Source organism: Talpa occidentalis, unplaced genomic scaffold (genome assembly GCF_014898055.3).
Source record: "Talpa occidentalis isolate TD23 unplaced genomic scaffold, MPIMG_talOcc4v2.1 talOcc4.3, whole genome shotgun sequence".
Lineage (NCBI taxonomy): Eukaryota > Metazoa > Chordata > Mammalia > Eulipotyphla > Talpidae > Talpa > Talpa occidentalis.
Window position 1 is genome coordinate 2,755,668 of NW_023603184.1, and position 22,570 is coordinate 2,778,237.

Consider the following 22,570-nt stretch of genomic DNA (forward strand, 5'->3'; position numbering starts at 1 on the left):
ACAAACAGATAATGCACAAGCTCTGGAGTCTTTCATAGTGACGTTTTCTGAGCAGAAGAAGTAATAATTTTTTGACAATTTGAAATTTAGTACCCTCAGATTTTATATGCAGATAGACCAAAGTTAAGACTGTGAACTCCTTCGACAGCCTCTCCCAACAGACACTTGCTTTACACCCCAGAGACGAGAGGATGGGAGGGGAGTCAGGGACAGAGGAATGGTTATGGGTTAATGCTCCCCAACCCATATTCCCAGTGAAAGAACAGGCATTGCTAATCCAACAAGGGATAGCTTTGGTTATTTTTTCCTTAACAACTGATAAACAACTTTGAATTTAAAAATGCAACAATATTTGGAGCATAAATTCCCAACTGCAATTGAGACACTCTTTGCTATAAAGGTGCCTTGTTGATTAAAGTAAAAAAGGAGTTCAAGGAAGAAAAACAGTAGTTAATTAGTTACTCATAATTAAAACCACAAGTTTATAGGACATAGCATTATATACAATAAATAGGGCAGCTCAGTGATTTCTCAACAATATGATAAAGGTAGGAAGCAATTATTTTACTTTGTTTATTTTATTATAGTGTATTTTTGATGTCAATAATCAAAAACATTGAAAATATATTTTCTTTGGTTATCAAATTCAAATATCATTAGTTTTCTAAATTCAAATATAAGCTATATATCAGCTTCCCATTTTATAGCAGCATAGGATGTATAAAATGGAGATGAAATCAACTTACTGTTGTGAAAGTTTCATGTAACTTAGTTTTACTCTTATTTTTCAGAATATTGCATTCAAAAATCACTTTTCATTGAATGCATTCTGACAACCATTGAGTTCTGATTAGGAATCTGGAGTCTGATCACACTGCTGAGTTTGAAGTCACCTGGGTCAGACATCAGCTTCCTGACACTGGGCAGATTCTTTATCTCCATGCATTGGGTACATATGCAAAATGGGAATATTAACAGTGCTACAGAAATCAGATGCATTCATGAGGAAATCTAGGTAAAGTGAACTGAATATAAGATAAGCAAATTTTAAGATAAAGAGAAAGGATATAAGATAAAATAATAATGATAAATACAATATGTTTGATAAGCTTCATAACAATGCTGAACAGAACTACAACTGTATCTTTTAAGCCAGGTTCTTATATAGATTATATCTCTACTTCTCAAATAGCTCTCTTTCACTTAGTTACATATTATCATGACTATGTTTTCAACAAGGAAAATTAAGCCTTGATAGTTTAGATAACTATATATTACCAAAATATTCCTGATTTTGTATGTAATTGAATATAAAGTTCTTTGCTCAGTGAACTTTTTAGTTACCTGGGCAATAATGTGAGTTGGGAAATAATTTTCAATTACCCATCAGCAGGTATTTCTAAAACACATTGCAAACACTAGACATTTGGGTCAAGAATTGAATGAGTTTGAGGACCTATTTTTCTGGAAATAATGTGTATTCTCTTTCCTTATAGGTGATAATACCAGCATGACTCTGTGATCTGACAAAATCTCAGACTGATGTTTCTTTCTTAGAAATGTGGCCCTCCTGCAAGACCAGGTAACTCTTTTCACATAGATCTGCACTTTCTAGGATGACATCTGTCTTCCCTATTGACCTTACCATTGGTCGGTAAGCTCTGTAAAGATGACTGAATTCATACAATTCACCACTGTTATTATCACTGTCATTATCATTGGACACACTTATATTTAACATGCACTTACATTTATCTACAATAAAGTGTAGTAATTCTTAATAAATATATATTGTTCGACTGCCTGACACATTTGAAACATTTTGGGTCAATGAAAATTCATTTCTGTTATTGCTATTTTGTTTTTCAAAGGCATAGCCTAAATAAAAAAATTTGGAAGGTGTTATAAATATTCAAAGTTTGAGAGATACGATATGGAAAATTAACTACCAAATTGTGAAATCAGAGAAAATAAAGGCACAGAGACTCAAACATAGAGACCCAAGAGAAGACTATGGTTTCTGTTTAGAGAGCATATTCTTTGAATCTCAAACATCCTTGGTCCTTGATCCCTCCTGTTCAGAAATGTGAGTCATAAACACAGATGAGACATGAGGAGGTTTGTCTTGAGGGTGTTATGTGAAAAACTAAAGACAGAATGCAGGATTCCTTGAACTGAAAAGTAAGGAAGGAATTTAGGGTTAGAAGAACGAGGATACAAAATGTAGGAATTATAAATGGTTTCATTGGTTTGGATTTGTGGGAAAGGTGGAGCTTGGTGTCACAGTGGAAGAAGGGGGATTTATATTGTACAGAAATGGAAATGGCTATAGTTCGAAACATATGACAATGTGGATTCCAGACGAGCTGATAATCTGTGAATTGTTTCACATGAATAAATGCCACAGAGAGTGAATGGAAATAACAAATATAGAATAACAAATAGTGTTCAGTGCAGTGCAGGAATTACTGAACATATTCTGACATAAAAATGCTTATATTTTAGGAGATGATTAGAATAAGTTACACTGCAATTAGTGTATTTCTAAATTTGGATGGCAATCATCAGAGTTTGTATTATGCTCAGAATATATTAATCATGATATATAATGTGTGCTATATATTATATATTATGTATTAATAATATATGATGGATGGGTAGCTAGTCAAAATTGCTATTAAACATAGAAACAACAGATGCAATGGCAGATTTACACATACCTGGTCTCATGTTTGAACTCCCTGTTCAAATTCTCTGACATGCTTTCATTTTCCTTTTCTTTGTCTAATTACTCCCCAAAAGGATAAGCTTATCTAATTATTACTAAGTGCCTAAAGTATGGATTATCTTTGAATTTTTATTACTGTTGGGATATGCTAGAATTAAAGAGATATAATAAAATCTTAATTTATTTCTTATTTTGGATTTAATGAGCACATCAGGCTTCTAAGATGCCATATTTCCAATACTAATAGCTGGTGAGTGGCCAGCTTGGTTGTAATGGACTGGGCAGTGGAGATTTACTGACCATCTTGCCCCTGGGTTACCTGAGAGTGACCAAGAGAAGAAATATCAAAATCAGTGTACAAGATTATCAACAGACTATAAATTCAATGATAGAATAGAAATAAAATTCAATACAGAAAAGAAAGAAAATATACAGAAAAAAATTAGAGACCAAATTAATGAGGAAAGAGTATCATTTCTCATTGAGAAGGCCCAGGTTACCTAGAGCTGCTTGAGAAGAGGCTCCCTAATGCTTCATTCTTACTTTATTTTCATCTCTTTTGTAGTGTTAGTGATAAAACCATAATTGTAAATATGATCATAAAAATAGATTATCTCTTTTAACATCTTTTACTTTTAGGATACTGAATTTGAAGTATATTTCCCAAGATATAAAACAAACAAGAAAATGACATCTATCCCATATCAAAGGATTTGAATGAAACCAGTCATATAATATATGCAATTTGCAACTCAAACCAAAGGATTGAATTGACTACTTAGGCTTGAAATTTTGATCATAGATGGAATGCACAGGACAAAATTCCTCACTGGGGAACCACACTGCATTGGTGGAATTCATCCTGATTGGTTTTTCTGATGTTCCCAACCTTCAAGGATTTCTTTTTGGTGTATTTCTGATAATCTATTTCCTTATTCTTATGGGAAATAGCCTAATTATCACAATAACTAAGGTTGAACCTTCCCTCCAGACCCCCATGTATTTCTTCCTTAGGAATTTTTCCCTGTTGGAAATTTGTTATGTGTCAGTTACTGTCCCCAGATTATTAGCAGATCTCTGTAGACAACATGGAAAAATTTCCTTTCTGTCCTGTGCTATTCAAATGTATTTCTTTCTGATCTTGGCAGACACTGAGTGCTTTATTCTCACTGCCATGGCTTATGACAGGTATGTTGCCATTTGCAACCCATTACTCTACCCTGTCATCATGAATGATAGGTTGTGTATGCAGATGGCAGTTGCTTGCTGGACCACTGCAATTCCGGTACATATAGGATTCACATCCATGGTCTTCTCTTCAACCTTCTGTGGATGTAACCATTTGGATCACTTTTTCTGTGAAGCACCTGCAGTTGTGCAGCTTATTTGTGGGGATGCTTTCATGATTGAAATGTTGCTGTATCTGATTACTACACTAGTTGCCAGTATACCTTCTTTTCTGATAGTTGGATCTTATGTGAAAATAGTCTCCACCATCCTGAGGCTGCCATCAGCAACTGGGAGAGCCAAGGCCTTCTCGACCTGTTTTTCCCATCTCATGGTTGTCACTTTATTCTATGGATCAGGCATCTGTGTGTATTTCAAGTCTAAGAATAGTCGCTCAACAGGAATGGACAAATTCCTTTCTCTTTTTTATACTATTTTGATACCAATATTAAACCCCATTATATACTGTCTAAGAAACAAAGATGCTATGGTGGCCTTGGAGAAATTCTTACACAAATGGATTGTGCTGTGACTCAGAAACATAACATCTTTAAAGTTGTTCCTTATTTTACATATTCTCCATTTGTTTTTCATCAATTTTTCTAAAAACCTGAATTTTTCTGCATGAATGATCTCACATTTTTATCTCTCACAAAATAAACCTCTTGTTCCTTTCTTTAAATAGTTTTTTTTTTTTAAAGACTTATTTTTATACAAGAACCAGAGTATAGGTCAGATGCGTGGGAGGGTGAGAGGATTCACCAGAGACAGAGCCGCAAACAGAACAGGCAGACTGATGAAATACACTGCTGAGGGGAGCAGCGGGTGAGACAGGAGAGGTCTGCTTTGCCATGTGGGATTCTTGCCAGGCAGTCTGGCACTGGCCAGGTACTACAGAGGCTGCGGACAGCTTCACAGCATAGCACTCAACTGCCTGTGCCACCATGGGAGGCCCAATCTCTTGTTACTTTTAAGTCAAATACCCAACTCAACAAAAAGTGTAGAAATATTCTTGATATATCATGGAGTCATTAAAGTATGTCATCCATTGTTTTAAATACCAAAAATATTATATTTTTATTCTTTTCATGAAAAATATTAATATATATACATATAGATAACTCTTGAACCAATATATTGTCTGGAAAACAAAGATATTTATTTAAATTTGTTACTCCCAAAGGATGACTAATAGCACAGTGTAACTATAGATTTTTTTTTGTTTTTTCCCAAATTATATTATAATCATACAAAGTGATGTAGACAGAAAGGAGTCCAAGAAGCTTATTGTAATTAACTTGTTAGAATGTCTAAATTTCTATCCACTGTTACTGCTGATTGTTTAGTAACTCCCTAAAATGAATCTCACATGCAACAGAGCTTAGCTATCTTTGTTCCAGAATCCAGTCTTTCTCTATCTTAAATTTGCTCATGTTATATACAGTCATGGAGTAGATGTTTCTCAATCTAGCAGGAAAGTATGTACAGGGTAATAATTTATAGTAATACTGAATTTTAAAAAAGACAATTCAATGCCTTTTGATACGGACCAACAGCAATGCCTGAAGGAAACCACTCTGACTTATTGGAATTTTACATTCAGTTTTGTGCTCATCTGTACTTGTTTCTTGAATTTTGAACACATGAGAGAAGTATAAATTAATTTGAATGTAAAAGGAAAGTATATTTTCAGTGAATATTGATTATTGAGGTAAAAAAATAAACTATAATAGAACAAGCAGGGTAAAATAATTGCTGCCTACCTTTTTCATATTGTGGAGAAATCACTGAGCTGTACTTTTATATAGTATAAGGTGTTATGTTATATAAACTTGTGGCTTTAATTATGAAATAACAAATTCAAATGTTTCCATTATAAGCCCAGTCTCAGCCCAAGTGTACCCACCTATGCATGCCCGCACCCTACTCCAGGTGTCAGCCATCCTGCATGCATTTAATCTAATGGTGGTGATACTGGAATTGTAGGTTTTCAGGCCTAGTCTCTCAGCCAGGAATGGATCCCAGGCTGCAGGGGCAGCGCTGCGCCCCAGCCACTAGACCACCACGGGGTAGGTGTCTCACAAAGCCGCAGCAGGAACTTCGCAGACATTCAGGCAAGTAAACAAGAGGCAGGTTTCTTTAGAGAAAGAAAAAGTTTATTGAGGAGAAAAGGAACAGAAATTAAGTGGGACTCCCAGGCCATGGAACCAGGCCAGGGAGGGGCAAGGAAGTCGAAGTGGAGTCGTGCCTCAGGGAATATATACTCTTTCTTCCCTAATTATTCTAAAGCTCCACTAGTCTCTTTGTGATTGGTTAGTTCTCTGTGATCTCACACACTGCCTAAATGTCTCCGTGCCCAGAACTAAGTCTCTGTGTCCCAGCCCTTATCTTTTTTTCTTTATTGTCCTCAATTTGGAATGTCCTGTTGACCTTAGTCCTGGGGTGTTTGACTGGTCCCCTTTGGAATTTGTGGCCCTTTACTCTGGAGCCTTCCTTAACTCTCCTGAAGTCCCCGTGTTACAGGGAGGGACAACAACAACACAGGTATGAAAACCTGGTACAGTTACATGATGCACCATAAAGAGTGTTTTCCACAACTGACCTTCCTCAGTAGGAAACAGAAACTTAGAATCTTATCTTACACCAGCAATTAAATCCAGAATTCAAATGGCAAACGTGCCCAAAACAAATTGTGTAGGCAAAATTCACAGCAGCAAATCCTTTCCGACTTAGACAAAATCTTTTCAATTTTTCTGATCCAGACTTTGCAAAAATTCAAGTTTTCTCCAAGAATCCATCAAGGCTACCAGCAATTACCAGTTGCTGCTTAAGGCCACTCTTTCCTTAACACCCAGGCATACATTTGCTAATTTAAACACCACTGCTCCATGGTTGGCTTGCAAAACCCCTCAGGCAGAGGTCAGGAAGTAGTCGAAAACAAAGCAACACGTGACTAAAGAATCATTATTGCCTTTAGAAATGCTAATGAGACAGACATCACCAAAAAAAAAAGAAAAAGAAAGTCCAAAGTCCTAGCAACAAGAACCTCTGAGTTTTACAAGAGCCTGCCAAGTGGCCTCAGACTTCATCTTTGATCTGGCCACATGGCCCAACGTACTGATACCTGAATTGTCAGGCCTAGTCTCCCAGCCAGGAACGGATCCCAGGCTGTAGGGCAGCGCTGAGCCCCAGCCGCTAGACCCACCACGGGTTGGTGTCTCACGAAGCCGCAGCAGGAACTTCGCAGACGCTCAGGCAAGCAAGCGAGAAGAGGCAGTTTGTTTAGAAGATGAAAAAGTTTATTGAGGAGAAAAAGAACAGAAATAAAGTGGGACTCCCAGGCCAGGGAACCATTTTTGGGCTCTCGGCCAGCTCACAGCGTCCGGCCAGCTCTGAGAGTGACTTTGGGTGTCCAGGTCGTCGGATCGGGTAGGACGCATTAAAGACTTTATTTCCCTATTTTCTCCCTGAGTTGTACATTTTCCTTATTTCTTTTTCTCTTGTAAATAAACCTTTTATTAACCCTTTTGCGTGTGTCTGTAGTAGAGTATTCATAAGTCCCTTTAAAGCGCGCGGGTGAGGACCCACAGCCAGGAACCCGTTTAATATCGGGGTTGCTCTATAACAGCTTGGCGTCCAACGTGGTTTGCGTTTCACCCGTGGTTGACCAGCCCAAAGTAATTTTTCTTGCGTTGGTCACCATAAAAGCGCATTAGGTCTGCAGGACTCGCAGTGAAACTCTTTGTTTCACGTCTTGAAAAGTTTTTTTTTTTCTCCGCACATACGGCCGTTGTGGGTGTGGTTTTGACCCAAACGCGGCCTCAACCATGAATTTCAGCAGTTTAATCCCTAACTTGAGTTCTTTCAGTTTTTTTCCGGCCTTGAATTTAAGTAGCCTTTTTCCATTAAATATTACCACCAGTTTGATAAGTGTAAATAATTGGATTAGACCTAGCTTATGGCACGTGATTTTAATTCTGTATACATATGTGAATGGTTTCCAAGCCATCCCTTTGCAGTCTGTGCTTCTAGGTGTTTTTTTGGTAATGTGCATAGGCGCCATGTGCTACATTTTTGTTTCTATGAGAAGTAGTGGTTGTACTTCACATACTGAGAATGTGCTGCAACAAATTCAAGCTCTTAACTTAGCGATGAAACAACAAAATCAGGCTTTTGAGTCAGCTTTTCAAAGCGTGCAGCATCAAGTGCAACGACAAAATCAGACTTTTGAGTCAGCTTTTCAAAGCATGCAGGATCAAGTGCAACGACAAAATCAGACTTTTGAGTCAGCTTTGCAACGACAAAATCAGACTTTTGAGTCAGCTTTTCAAAGCATGCAGGATCAAGTGCAACGACAAAATCAGGCTTTTGATTCAGCTATTGGCAGTGTGAGGGACGAAAATCGTAACGTTTTTGAGTCCGCCTTTAAAAGTGTGCAGGACCAGATACAGGCCGCCCTCCATGAATGGGATATGACACAGAAAAAGGCTAGAATAATGGTGCAGAGAAGAGATAAATGTTCTCCTTCCCATGAGGACTGCAGAAGGGCAGAGTTAGAAGAGGAAGAGATTCATATGCTAAATACCTTAAACTCGTCAGGACAAAGGCTTTCTCCACGTGACCAGGCCCCTCCTGAGGCCCCTCCCGCACAGACTCCTGAGGCTTCAGGACAAGGGCCTTCTCCACGTGACCAGGCCCCTCCTGAGGCCCCTCCCGTACAGATTCCTGAGGCTTCACAGCCTCCACTGCCCTCCAGGGAGGTAGATATCGTGGTGTCTCCTCCCCACACTAGGAGCGGCACCCATTTTGGCAGTAACGACCGTTCTGTGGCAGGACAGTTTCCTCTTCGCCAGCTGCCGATAGGTGGCGTGAATGAAGAGGGGAAACCTGCTGGGTACTTTTGGTCGCACCATCCTTTTAGCACCGGGGACCTCCTAACTTGGAGGAACTCTGTTCCCTCGTACCGGCAGGCTCCTAAGAGGATGGCGAACTTGTTTGCCTCCGTTTTTCTCTCCCACCGCCCTAACTGGGCAGATATACAGATGATGTTACATGTTTTACTAGGTTTAGATGAGCGGAGGATAGTAGTGAGGAAAGCCAGGGAAGAGGCTGCACGTCTCCACCAACAGGATAGCCAAAACCCGAAGCCAGAGATTGCTGTCCCAGAGGTAGATCCTCAATGGGACCCCAACAATGGAGGACTGGCGAAGTTGGATCTCTATAAAAAATGTTTATTGGCAGGACTGGAGCAGGGAATCCCCAAACAAAAAAATTTTAATAAAATATTGGAACTTACACAAGGGGCTAATGAGGATCCATCTGAATTCCTTGAGAGGATTATTCAGACGTATTCAGACCACACGGATTTAAATCCAGATGCCCCAGAAAATGCTCGTGTGCTCACTGTGGCGTTCATCACAAATAGTGCTCCAGACATAAGGAGAAAGCTAGCAAAGATAGACGGCGTCACAGAGATGAGTCCGTCCCAGGTAGTGGACTTAGCATTTAAGGTTTATAATAATAGAGAGAACAGGAGAGAGGACAGGAGACCGAAACCTGCGACTGTTTTTGTACAAAGAGAGCACAGGCCAGAGTTTCGGGATAACAGTAATGGACAGAGACGTGAACCCCTAGGAAGAGATCAGTGTGCTTTCTGTAGGGAAGAGGGACATTGGAAGGACAGTTGTCCCAGGTTACAGGACAGAGGCAGACGCAGTAATTCCAGCAGACAGGATAGAAGACCGAGGACACCACGACAGGATGATTCACGTAGGGGTTACAGGAGGGAATATAGGAGGAGTACACAGAACCAGGAACCAAGGAGAGAGGAAAGAGCACAGAGTAGAGGCTCAGATGAAGATAGGAGGGAATATAGACAGAGTAGAAGGAATCGAGAGCCCAGCACAGAGGACAGGAGACCAGTGATAGCACAGAGTAGGGTCTCAGGTGAAGATAGGAGGGAATATAGACAGAGTAGAAGGAATCGGGAGCCAAGTGTGGAGGAAAGGAGACAAATGATAGTTCATGGAGAAGGTTCAGATGAAGAATAGGGGTGCCCAGGGGTTCCACTAGATCTTAAACCCATCAAAATAACCCCCTCAGAGCCCCGGGTAACCCTCGCTGTGGGGGATCGCCTGATTGATTTCTTGGTGGACACTGGAGCAACATACTCAGTTTTGAATTCGAAATTAACTAAAATGAGCAAAAAGACTGCAGCAGTCATTGGGGTTACAGGGAAGTCACAACAGACACCCTTCCTGCAACCTTTGGAGTGCCGGCTAGGCACCACACAGCTCCAGCACAGCTTCCTGTACATGGAAGAGTGTCCAATCCCTCTCCTTGGCCGTGACCTTTTAAGTAAGCTCAATGCACGAATTATATTCTCACCCAAAAATCAGAGGCTTCACCTACAGGTTCCTCCAGAGCATGCTCTGCGGTTCCAGATGTTGCTTACTCAAGATGCTCCACCAAAAAGTGAAATTTTACCTCCAGAAATTGTTGAAAGAGTAAGTAAAGGGGTATGGGCTGATGGAACCCCAGGACGTGCGAAAAATGCGGAGCCTGTAAAGATAGAAGTGATAGAGGGGAGCAAAACCCCGAGAAGGAAACAATACCCCTTAAGGGAGGAGGCCTTGAGAGGAATTGAGCCAGTATTGAAAAGGTTCCTTCAATCTGGACTCATTCGGCCCTGTCGCTCACCGTACAATACTCCAATTCTGCCAGTGAAGAAACCCCATACAGGCGAGTATCGTTTTGTCCAAGATTTAAGGGCTATTAATGACATTGTTCAGGATTTACATCCCACTGTGCCTAATCCGTACACCCTATTAACTGCCATACCTGGTGACTATGGGTGGTTTTCAGTATTAGACCTGAAGGATGCCTTTTTCTGTATTCCAATTGATGTTCAGGATCAACTGCTTTTTGCCTTTGAGTGGCAGGACCCTAAGTCCAAGAGCACTCTCCAGTATTGCTGGACCGTGCTTCCACAGGGATTTAAGAACTCCCCAACTATTTTTGGGGAAATACTGGCCAGGGATCTCAGGAAGGTTCAACTAAACCAGGTGTCTTATTGCAATATGTAGATGATTTATTGATTGCAAGTCCAGACTACGAATCTTGTCTGGAAAATACCATAGTGGTACTGAACCACCTGGAAAAATGTGGCTACAAGGTGTCACCTAACAAGGCACAGATATGCAAACAAACTGTGACGTATTTGGGGTTTGAAATCAAGAAAGGCAGACGGAGCCTGATGACGGAAAGAAAACAGGTAATTTCAGCCCTTAGAATCCCCAGTAACCGGCGACAGTTGCGCGGATTTTTGGGTATGGCTGGGTTTTGTAGGATTTGGATTCCTAATTTTGGACTAATAGCAAAACCTTTATATGATGCTCTCAAAGGCCTGGACTCTGAACCTTTGTCTTGGACTCCGGAATGTCAAAAGGCTTTTGATGAAATAAAAGTAAAGTTGATTTCAGCACCAGCATTAGGACTTCCGGATCTTAGGAAGCCATTCAGACTTTATGTACATGAGAGACAGGGGGTTGCCCTAGGAGTGCTGATCCAATTGTTGGGACCAGAAATGCAGCCCGTTGCATATCTGTCCAAACAGTTGGACCACACCACTAAGGGATGGCCTTCATGCTTGCGTGCTGTGGCTGCCACTTGTGACCTCCTACACGAGGCAGAGAAGTTTACATTGGGTCAGCCCATCACTGTGTGTGTGCCACATCAGGTCTTGACATTGCTGGAGTAGAAGGGTGGACTTTGGTTAACCGCTGGGCGAATGGGAAAGTATCAAGCAGCTCTGTTGGACAATCCTAATGTGAAACTGCAGGTTTCTAATTCCCTGAATCCTGCCACACTGCTTCCAAGCAATGCAGACGGACTTGAGGATGACACTTTAATCCATAACTGTTTAGAAACCATAGACACAGTGTATGCCAGCCGACCAGATCTAACGGACCAGCCTCTGCCGGATCCAGAGTGGGAGCTATTTACAGATGGCAGCAGCTTTATGGATCAAGGCCGTCGATGTGCTGGATATGCAGTGGTGACACTCCAGAACACCGTGGAAGCCAAGGCCCTTCCGACAGGTACATCAGCACAGAAAGCCGAATTAATAGCCCTGACCCGTGCCTTGGAACTCTCAAAAGGTAAAAGAGTCAATATATTTACCGACTCAAAATACTCTTTTATGATTCTCCACATGCATGGGGCCATTTGGAAGGAGCGGGGACTTCTTACGGCTAGCAACAAGGATGTCAAACACCCATTAGAAATCCTGGCCTTGTTAAAGGCAGTAGCTTTACCATCAGCTGTCGCTGTGATGCACTGTCCCGGCCACCAAAAGGGTGGGTCTGACTTGGCAAAGGGCAACAGGGCAGCTGATCGGGCAGCTAAGGCCGCTGCCCGTTCTGCCCTCCAGGGTGCACTCATCCCTCTTGTGGACCTGACTCAGTATGCTCCTGAATACACCGAGCGGGATGAGGAGAGAGCTCGTGCATGGGGATTTACTGAGTTTGACCCCAGCTCTACTTGGAGAGTAAACTCCCATGGGATGATACTCCTCCCGGAGGCCCTGGTATATCCGGTGCTAAAACATCTTCACGAAGGATCCCACTATGGGAGAGATGCCTTATTAGAAACTGTACGCCCATATTTGAAGGGACCATATTTGCATAGAATAGCACAACGGATCACCCGAGGTTGTCAACTATGTGCCAGGAATAACCCCAAGACTGACTCCCACCCCAAAGCCGTTGGGGTTCAATATCGAGGCAAGTGCCCTTTTGAGGACTGGCAGGTGGACTTTACACAAATGCCTAGAACAACAGGCAACTTCAAATACCTGTTGGTTTTTGTGGATACGTTCTCGGGATGGGTGGAAGCATTTCCCACAAAGACGGAAAAAGCTTCTGAGGTTGCAAAACAGCTGCTAAAGGAGATAATTCCTCGCTTTGGGTTGCCGGATTCTATCCAGAGTGATAATGGGCCAGCATTTGTCTCTGATGTTACTCATGCAGTAAGCAGTGCGTTACAGATCAACTGGAAATTGCATGCTGCATGGAGACCGCAGTCTTCTGGGCAAACAGAAAAGAAGAACCACACCTTGAAGAAAACCTTGGCGAAACTGTGCCAAGAAACACAGCTTCGTTGGGACCAGGTACTATCCCTTGCCCTCCTCCGCATAAGAGTGGCACCTAGAAGTGGGCTACAATTAAGCCCCTTTGAAATTGTGTTTGGAAGACCCTTCCAGGCCTCAGTTCTGAAAGCCAGTCCGGAAATAGCTCAAGATTGCCGGATCACACAATATGTGAAACACATCCAGGAGGTTCTGACAGTAATTCATAACTTTGCAACCTCGAGAATCTCTATGCCTCCTGATCAACCATTGCATCCCTTCAAACCTGGAGATCAGGTCTTACTGAAGACCTGGCAGAGTGGGGATGCCCAAAACCAGTTGTCAGAAAAATGGACTGGTCCATATGATGTTTTGCTAAGCACACATACTTCTCTGAAACTTGCAGGAATAAAACCCTGGGTACATCATTCCAGAGTTAAGAAAGCGCCAGAAGGAACGGACCCAGAGACGAAGTCCCATTGGTCTTGTGAACCCATTGAAGACTTGAGATATTTATTTAAGAAACAGAAAGAAACTTGAATGTTACTGACTTCTTTTTCCAGTTATTGTTGCAGGATACCCAAGAACTCGTTTTTTTTTCTGAAGAAACCCTGAGAAGAAAAAAACTACCATGCTCTAACCAATCTCTTTCCTTGCAAAGTTTAGGAGATGTGAAATGACATCTAGGATCATGCATATGCTGACAGTATTTTTTTTCTTTCATACAAAGGTTTTTAATCTTGATTTTGTTATTTCCTATCAACTTTTGTTTTTTTTTCTTTGAAGTTTTTTTGTTAACCCTGCTTGTTTTTTTATTATTACTTTGGCCTATCAGACAAACTGCAGTTGCACGGGATATCCCACGCGTGATGAATGGTAACTAAAGAGCTCTTTGTGTCTGTATGTTGTCTGTCTGTATGTCCTTGTGTCTAACCGTCTTGACCTCCAGTGATCGACAAATTGGTATACATGGTGCCCATATAAGTTGGAAAAAAAGAGTCTCCAGTTATGAGAAAAACAAAAAGTTATGGTTTGATTGTCAACTTTGTGCTACTGAACTAAGCCGGTGCCTTCATAGAGATTGAATATTGTTGTTTCTGTTACTTTTCTGATATTTATGGCAAAGCTTCCCAGAAATCTAATTTCAAGTACAAATTTGGTGGCCTGTCATTTGACTGATGCAAGGAAATTTTGTGGAACCTCAGTAGAGCTCCTGAGACACTCCACGAAGTTTCTCCTTTTCCTCCTGGGAAAGCATTACATAAATTTGTTCTATTTGGCTTTTACCTAATGAAGTAAAACTGGAAGGGAAGCATTGTCACTTGGGAAAATGGTAAAAAACTTTGGTATGTCCAATATGTTAACAGTAGTATCGGGTATGTATGTAAATTGTCAGTGGTGATTGTCACCTTGTAATATTGTATAATTCAATTGTTTCACATCTACAGAAATTGTTTCTGGAAATATAGGGAGAAAAGGTCTCAACAGATTCCTATTGATGGAACTGTTGAGAGTAAAACTTTCTTACAAAGGACTCAATAGACCTGGAAATACACCTGACATTTACTAAGGTTTCTTTGACATAATACTGGAACTTTTTTTTTATGCATTCTGTCCTGAATCCACGAAATTTTTTGTTTTGTTTTGTTTTGTTTTGACTAACCAGGATCTGCAGAAAGGTTGTAATTTTTTTTCCAGCAAAGCTAACTTGTCACATTTTCTCTCCCCTTGATACCAACACAGCATACAAATAGTGGTAGTAATTTTTGCTACTTATTTCAGAGTCTGTTTTTGCATAACTTCCATAGGGATTTTGTCTGTTTTAACGAAAATTGGACGTGAGTTTGATTGTGTGGCTTTGTGTGGAGTTCTTCCAGAAAGTTGAAAAAGAGCTGAACCAAGAAGAGGAGAACCTGTTTGCCTTGTTTGTAGGGTTCCAGAGACCTCCAAAGAAGGTGAGGAAGCTTGCCTCCATTGGCAGGACTGGACAACCCGGCCAACGAAAATGCCCTGGTACCCTTGAGAAGAGGAAAGCCCAGGTGGAGTCTGATGAGACCAACTTTATACCTGAAGCCTGCATCGACCAGATGCCAACGGTTCGCTCTGATCCTGTATGGAATATTTCAACAAAGCCAGCTAAAATTGCTGTTAGTTATTTCTACTCTGTGATTTTATGCAAAAATAGAAAAATGGTTTAAAAGTAGATCTAGTTTGCAAACTTTTGCTTTGCTGTTAAAAGTTTGGGATCAAGGTTGAGAAAATTTGTGTTTTTACATCAGTTGAACCATTTTAAGATTTTTTTTTTCCTGAAATTTTTACATATCTGCTGACTTGTTTTGGCTAACGCCTCCAGATTTTTTTTTGGCTTAAACTGATGAACTATTTTTTCCTGGAGTGGAGGACTTTTGCTTTCCACAATGGACAAATACCTGGAGAGACTGGTTTTCTTTCACACTGGAACCTGACAAAACGTTCATCTGAAACTGCATCCCAACCTCCATATATTTGATCTTCATCACCATGGAAATGGTGGCAAAAAGTGAAAGGGGGGAATTGTTAGGGGGAAAAGGCAGTCCCAAAGCAAATTCCATACAGGCTTTGTGGACTCCACCCCCACCCCAGGTCAAAGCCAAAGACACTGGGAACTCCAAATCCCATCACCACCAAAGGGAAGGTGGCTGGGACCTGAGGGTGGGGTTAAGCAGCCAGGTGGATACAAAAGGCAGACACGTGGGCTTTGGGGGGCTCTCCATTTTGGGGCCCTCGGCCAGCTCGCGGCGTCCGTCTAGCTCTGAGAGTGACTTTGGGGTTTCCAGGTCGTCGGATCGGGTAGGACGCATTAAAGACTTTATTTCCCTATTTTCTCCCTGAGTTGTACATTTTCCTTATTTCTTTTTCTCTTGTAAATAAACCTTTTATTAACCCTTTTGCGTGTGTCTGTAGTAGAGTATTCATAAGTCCCTTTAAAGCGCGCGGGTGAGGACCCACAGCCAGGAACCCGTTTAATATCGGGGTTGCTCTATAACAATTTGAATAAATAAATATTAGATTCTTTAACACAGAGTTGCTTTTGAGTTCAAAAAGTCATCCCACAATCACAAGTGTCTACTTCTACAAAACAAACTAGTATCCCTTAAAGATAAAAAAAAAAATAATAAGTAGAACATGACCAGATGAGATTAACTGTGGGTCTACTAATCCTAAGCAGCCTGTTCGGCCCCCATTTTGTTACCTGCAGTTCTGCATTCCTATACAAGGTCAGAACTACCTGGTCAATCAGTCAGAGCCAAAACTTACAAAGTGCCTTTCAAATCAACCAAGAGCTTAAAGCTTGATCACTCTGGGAAGGCTATGCATCAGGAGGTATGACCAGGAACACCTGGGGGGCTGAGGACAGATGTAGGACTAGGAACCCCAGAAGCTAATCAGTAGAAAGACTTGTTGAAAAGGTTGAAACTAGGGGATCTAGGGCTGGGGATCTAGAGCTTGATCTTAGTTACAATACCACGTCCTTAAGCAGATGAAAAGTGCTGGAGGGCAGACTCCCAACCCCTGATAGTATAGTTTCTAGTTTCTATAGTTTCTAGTTTCTGATAGTATAGTTTCTAGTTTCTATAGTTTCTAGTTTCACCCCTCCCTTTACTCCTTGTCCTCCTTACTCTCAGAACTGAGGCTTTATAATTATTGTATCAATTAAAAGGCCGGGGATCTTGCTCTTCAGTAGCATCCTGCATTATGTAGCCTGCTTGGCAACTCACTCTCATTTCTTTATCAGTGTGGTGTTGCCCAATACGTTGCAACAGTTAACAATGTATGATTTGCTGAAAATGTCTATTCAGAGGTGCTATACAAAATGAAAATGACAGTTAACAAATCAATAAATAAAGGGGAAAATTTGAAGTACAATTCATATACTCTGTTTTGGGGACATGAAGAGTACATGGAATTATATTCCATGGAGAGACTTCAGAAATATCTGGTCTGCTGTGAATAGAATTGTTTGGAAAACCACACCAAATTAATTGCAAACAGGAGCTAATAACTAGCAATTTAGAAGTACATGGAAGAAAGATATTCCCACTGGTAAAAAGCAATTATGAATTTTCTCCATAAAGAGCTCTTTCAAAAGCAAGCTAAATTCTAGTTTAAAAATGCTATCGAGTCTAAATAACTTAATGTTTAAAGTATGAAAACTTCATCAATGACAAAGTGACCAGCAAAATGAAAAAGGTAAATATAATGTACTGATATGTTGGCAATCTATCTCAATTAAAATAATGCTCTAAATCCTGAGACTCTTTTGCTTATACTTGAGTTTACCTGATGAGGAGACGTTGGAGGGTCCCTCATAGATTCAAAATGGGGTATTGTTCCCTAGAGAAACCTAAGAACTTTTAGCCCCAAACCTGACCACAGGAAGGCAAGAGCAGGCAAATAAATCCAATTATCAGTGGCCAATGATCTGGTCACTCACAGCTATGTACTCAAGCATCTATAAAAACTCTGCAGTGAAGGGGCTTGGGGGCATTTAGCTGATGAGCACATCTAGGTGCTAGGAAGGTGGAACGTGAAAGTTCTGTTTGACATGGAACCAAAGAGATGTGTGCTTTTCCTGAGTGTTTTTTTTTTTTTTAAGATTTATTTATTTATGCATACAAGAGCTGGGGTACAGGCCAGAGATGTGGGGAGTGAGAGGACTCACCAGAGACAGAGTGGGGAACAGAACAGGCAGACTGACTGAAATACACTGCTAAGCGGAGCAGTGGGCGAGATAGGAGAGGTCTGCTTCGCCATGTGGGTTTCTCCCCTGCCAGCAACTTGTACTGCAGAGGCTGCAGATTGCTTCATAGTTTGGTGCTTAACCCCTTGTGCCACCAGGGATGCCCCTGAGTGTGTTTTTTCTAAGACACTCCAATCCATGGTCAGGAAAAGAAAAATTGACCTTCACTAAGATTCTGTTTTTCTCATGGAAGGAGAGGGAATAGAGGTGAGAGATGGTTGTGGAAGAATTTGGATAATGAAATTTCAATTGTAACCCTAATAAGATATGTGTATAAATACCATTGGGTAATTAATAGAAAACAAAATATGCTCTATTAATTGCATTGCATGTCTTGAGGTTATATTTATAGAATAATGTTTATTAAGCATAACTATTACCACACGTAAAGTGGTGATGGGGAGGCTGTGAAGAGTATCTGGCCTCAATGATTAAAACAGTCAAAAGGTGAGACAATCCCCCAATGCAAAAACAGAATTGCGGAGTATTATTTTGTCAGGACAAATGAATGGAAAGATAAGAGCATTTTTCCATGGTATTGAAGGACTGAAATTCTCTGTGTAAACAGAACAAAAAAAATCAGTAAACACAAGAACTTCAATAACATCTCTTTTTTTTAAGATTTTTATTTATTCATACAAGAACTGGGGTACAGGCCAGATGTGCTGAAGGGTGAGAGGATTCACCAGAGACAGAGTGGGGAACAGAACAGGCAGACTTACTGAAACGCACTGCTGAGCGAAGCAGTAGGCAAGACAGGAGAGTTCTGTTGCGCCATGCAGACATCCCCGCCCCAGCCGGCCAGGATCAAACTGGCACTGCCACCCAGAGGCTGCGGGCAGTTCCAAAGCACTGAGCTCAACCACCTGCGCCACCAGGGAGACCCTCAATAACATCTTTGAGTCTGCTAGGAAGAACAATATACATAGAGCTGTCTTTATAAGAGTGAGGCTATTTAACCAAATCAAAAAAAAAAAAAAAAAAAGAAAAAGAAAGAGAGAGAAGAGGTGAGTGGGGAAGAGAGGGAATATTGGACCCAATTTGACTGGAAGAAATAATTCATCTCTAGCCCCTCCTCTGACTGCAGGTTAAATAAAAAATATGTAATAATATGGATCTTATTGTTATAATTAAAATGAAAATCTAACATTTAAGCATTGTATTAAATTGATTTCTTTCTGCAGATGAGTTCATAGCTCCTAGTTTCACATCAAATCATCCAGAAAACAAGTGTCACAAAGAAACTGAGAAGCCATGAGGACCAAGTCCATGTTCCAGCCCAATTACAAAAGAGGAAAATGCAGCCAAGAAATGTAAATCCACAGAGAGAAAGCAATTTGAAAATTACAGAAACAAATCTCACCACAATAAGAGAGTTTGTTCTCTTGGGCTTCTCTGAAATTCCCAGATTCCACTGGTATCTTTTTGGGGTATTCTTAGTCATCTATGTGATTATCCTTTTGGGAAATGGTGTCATAATTCTTATAACAAAAGTAGATCACACACTTCAGACCCCCATGTATTTTTTTCTTAGAAATTTATCCTTCCTAGAAATCTGCTATGTCTCTGTCACTCTTCCAAGAATGCTCATGGACCTTTGGACCCAGAAAGGAGCTATTTCTATTTCTGCCTGCGCTACACAAATGTGCTTCTTTCTTATACTGGGGGCCACCGAGTGCTTCCTGCTGGCCGTGATGTCCTATGACCGCTATGTGGCCATTTGTAACCCTCTGCACTACCCTCTGGTCATGAACCACAAGATGTGTGTCCAGCTGGTAGCTGCTTCCTGGGCCATTGTAACTCCAGTCCAGATAGGTCAAACATGCCAGATTTTCCTTCTGCCTTTTTGTGGTTCTAATCTAATCAAGCACTTCTTCTGTGACATTCCCCCCATTCTCAAGCTAGCTTGTGGGGACATCTTCATAAATGAGATAATGATCTATATATTTTCTGTACTGTTTGTCCCTGTTCCTTTTCTGTTGATCCTCAGGTCCTATAGCAGAATTATTTCCACCATCCTGAAGTTGCCATCAACTACAGGACGGGCCAAAGCCTTCTCCACTTGCTCCTCTCACCTAATCGTTGTAATTTTATTCTATGGAACTGCCACCATCACCTATTTAAAACCTAAGTCCAATCAGTATGAAGGAATGCAAAAACTGTTCTCTCTTTTCTATACTATATTGACCCCAATGTTCAATCCTCTGATATACAGTCTGCGAAACAAAGATGTTTTAGAGGCTCTACGGAAATTGCTTCCCAAAATGTCAGCATTGTGAAAAACTTAGACAAGCATAATTATTGTCTTACATATTTAATGAATATGTAGATTTGATTGAAATCCTATTTTCAGTACCATCCTGAATTTTACAAGAAGTTAATGATGAAATTCTCTTTTAATTTACCATTATGTTCTCAGAGTTATTGCAATTGTGTTCAATTATTTAGCAATGTTTGGAACATTCAGTCTTCCACTTCACTATAAACTAATAAATAGAGATGTGTAACAATGGTATGTGATATGTTTTATAATTGACATGATGCAATTTTCCACTCTTTTGTTGATGCCGCTGTTGACACAGCCTAATGTATTCTATTAAAGAAGCAAAACACTTTTAGAAAATGGAATATTTACTAAATTATTCCCTGAATGAATGCATAGAGAAGTAAAGCTTGAAAGCTTTAATATATACATGCGTAAACACAAATGCTGAAGAACAAATATTAATAATGATTGTGTAATAAAATATTTATTGTAGTACCTTTTTTTTTTTTTTTTTTTTTGTGGGACCCTCGCTGGCGGTCCGGGAATGAACCAGCGCTGCAGAGGCTGCAGGCAGCCTCGCAGCCCAGCGCTCAACCGCTGCGCCACCAGGGGAGGCGCTGTAGCACTATTTTTATAAGCAAAATAATTTGGAAAAATAAATGCTTATATTGAGAAATATTGATATTTTAGTAAATATGGTACATAAATATATGTAGCTTTTAAGGTATGAACCCATTTAAAAAACCAAGCTTCACCTATATAGTAATGGTCCCCAATAAATCATTCTTTCTTGTATCCACATCTTTTTTGTCAAGCCTTCCCACACCTACTCTTTATTTAGCCAGATGATTATCTTTGGCCAATGTGACATTAGTAAACATTGTATCACACAAGAATGAAGACTTAATTTCACTAATAATGAAGGTTTTTCATCACCATGTCAAAATTACAAGACTAAACTCCAGGACAGTGAGAGAACAAATAGAAAGAAGCCATGGCTCATATATAACACATACAATGATGGAATCAAAAGTTATAACATATTATTTTAAGAGCTTTTGATTGTTATTCAATATTATTTATTTGTTCTTTAATGATCTATCATGTGTTATTTGTAGACTTTTAAAAATTGTTAATCTCTTTCTTCTTAGTTGTCATGTGCATTTAATGTATATGGTAGGTTTAGAAATTCACTGTTGAGATTTGTAGATTAAAATTAAAAGGGCATTAGTAATAATACAAAGGGGAGAAGAACACACACTAACAGATATTAATGATATGGATAAAATGTGTGATTTAATTTTCTTTCTACAATTCCTCTTTAAGGAAAATATTAACCAGATGGACCAAAAGTTGTACCATAAAAAACTCAATACTTAAAAAAATACTAATAAAACAGAATATATTTTCTGGAGATAATGCAATTACATTTTCATTTCATTTTTCTTATTGGGAAAAGGGAGAAAAATTGAGGATATTTCTAGGTATGATAGACTGTTGTAATTCACCTATAGGGTCCTGCCCAAAGCTACAAATAACATCCTTGTCAGTGTTACTTCAAACACCATTACAGCTGCTACATCAGTAGCCCAAGTGGGAGAGAAGATTCCAGTGCAGTCTGGATCTGTTGCAGAACTTTCTCTTGTTCTTGATCTCACTCAGAAGTAGCAACCTTTTAGGTCACTTGGTAGATGAGCCTGAGTAATATACACCCACATGAGGAATATGTTGCTTCCAAATCCCAAAGAGACCTATCAAGTGCTGTGCCTATTTTTTCATTGTAGGGGAGACCAGATGCAGAAATTTATCTTCACTTTGTAGAGTTGTCTGTACATGCTGGACATCTAGGAATTTCAATGACATTGAGGTTTGCTGAAATTTAGTTGAATATATTCCCTGCCTTATGATAAAGAGATGTTTTGCCAATAAACTAGAGTAGTTGCTATTTCCTGCTTACTAAGTCTAATTAGAGCACTGTCTGTCATCCATGTAATGGACCAGTATTATCTCTTATAGAAAGGAAAGGTGATCCAATCTCTGTAAATAATATTCTGACATAGGTGAGAGAATGAAAGATTTCTAGGTCTGAAAACTGTCTCAAGTCTGATAATTGACAATATATTTTAATAATTTTCATTACACTTTGGTACACTTGATCTGATCCTTTTCTGCTTATATAGATCAAGTAAGAATTTAACAGGTTTCTTATATATTAGACCTCTAAGACAACTATGATTAGCAAACACCATAGAGCAGTGCCAGATCATTCTTATTGCTGTTTTGATTCTGCTTTCCATTACCATATCTATGCCCATTTATCTGGGCTGCATGAAAGATGTCACTTGGTCCCTCTCATCCTGCAATCCAGTTACCATCATTGCACTTAGATTCCCCAACCAGTGGCTGCATTTCCCATTATGATGCCTTATACAGATCACCCTT

General features: G+C 40.1%; 2 protein-coding genes across 2 annotated transcripts; both read left to right on the forward strand.

Moving 5' to 3' along the window:
• Positions 1 to 3,530: 3,530 nt before the first annotated feature.
• Positions 3,531 to 4,487, forward strand: LOC119254268 (olfactory receptor 10AG1-like). Its single transcript, XM_037521384.1, has one exon. It carries the CDS (start codon positions 3,531 to 3,533, stop codon positions 4,485 to 4,487), a length of 957 nt encoding a protein of 318 aa, XP_037377281.1.
• Positions 4,488 to 19,160: 14,673 nt separating this feature from the next.
• LOC119254424 (olfactory receptor 10AG1-like) lies at positions 19,161 to 20,141 on the forward strand. Its single transcript, XM_037521524.1, has one exon. It carries the CDS (start codon positions 19,161 to 19,163, stop codon positions 20,139 to 20,141), a length of 981 nt encoding a protein of 326 aa, XP_037377421.1.
• Positions 20,142 to 22,570: the final 2,429 nt, after the last annotated feature.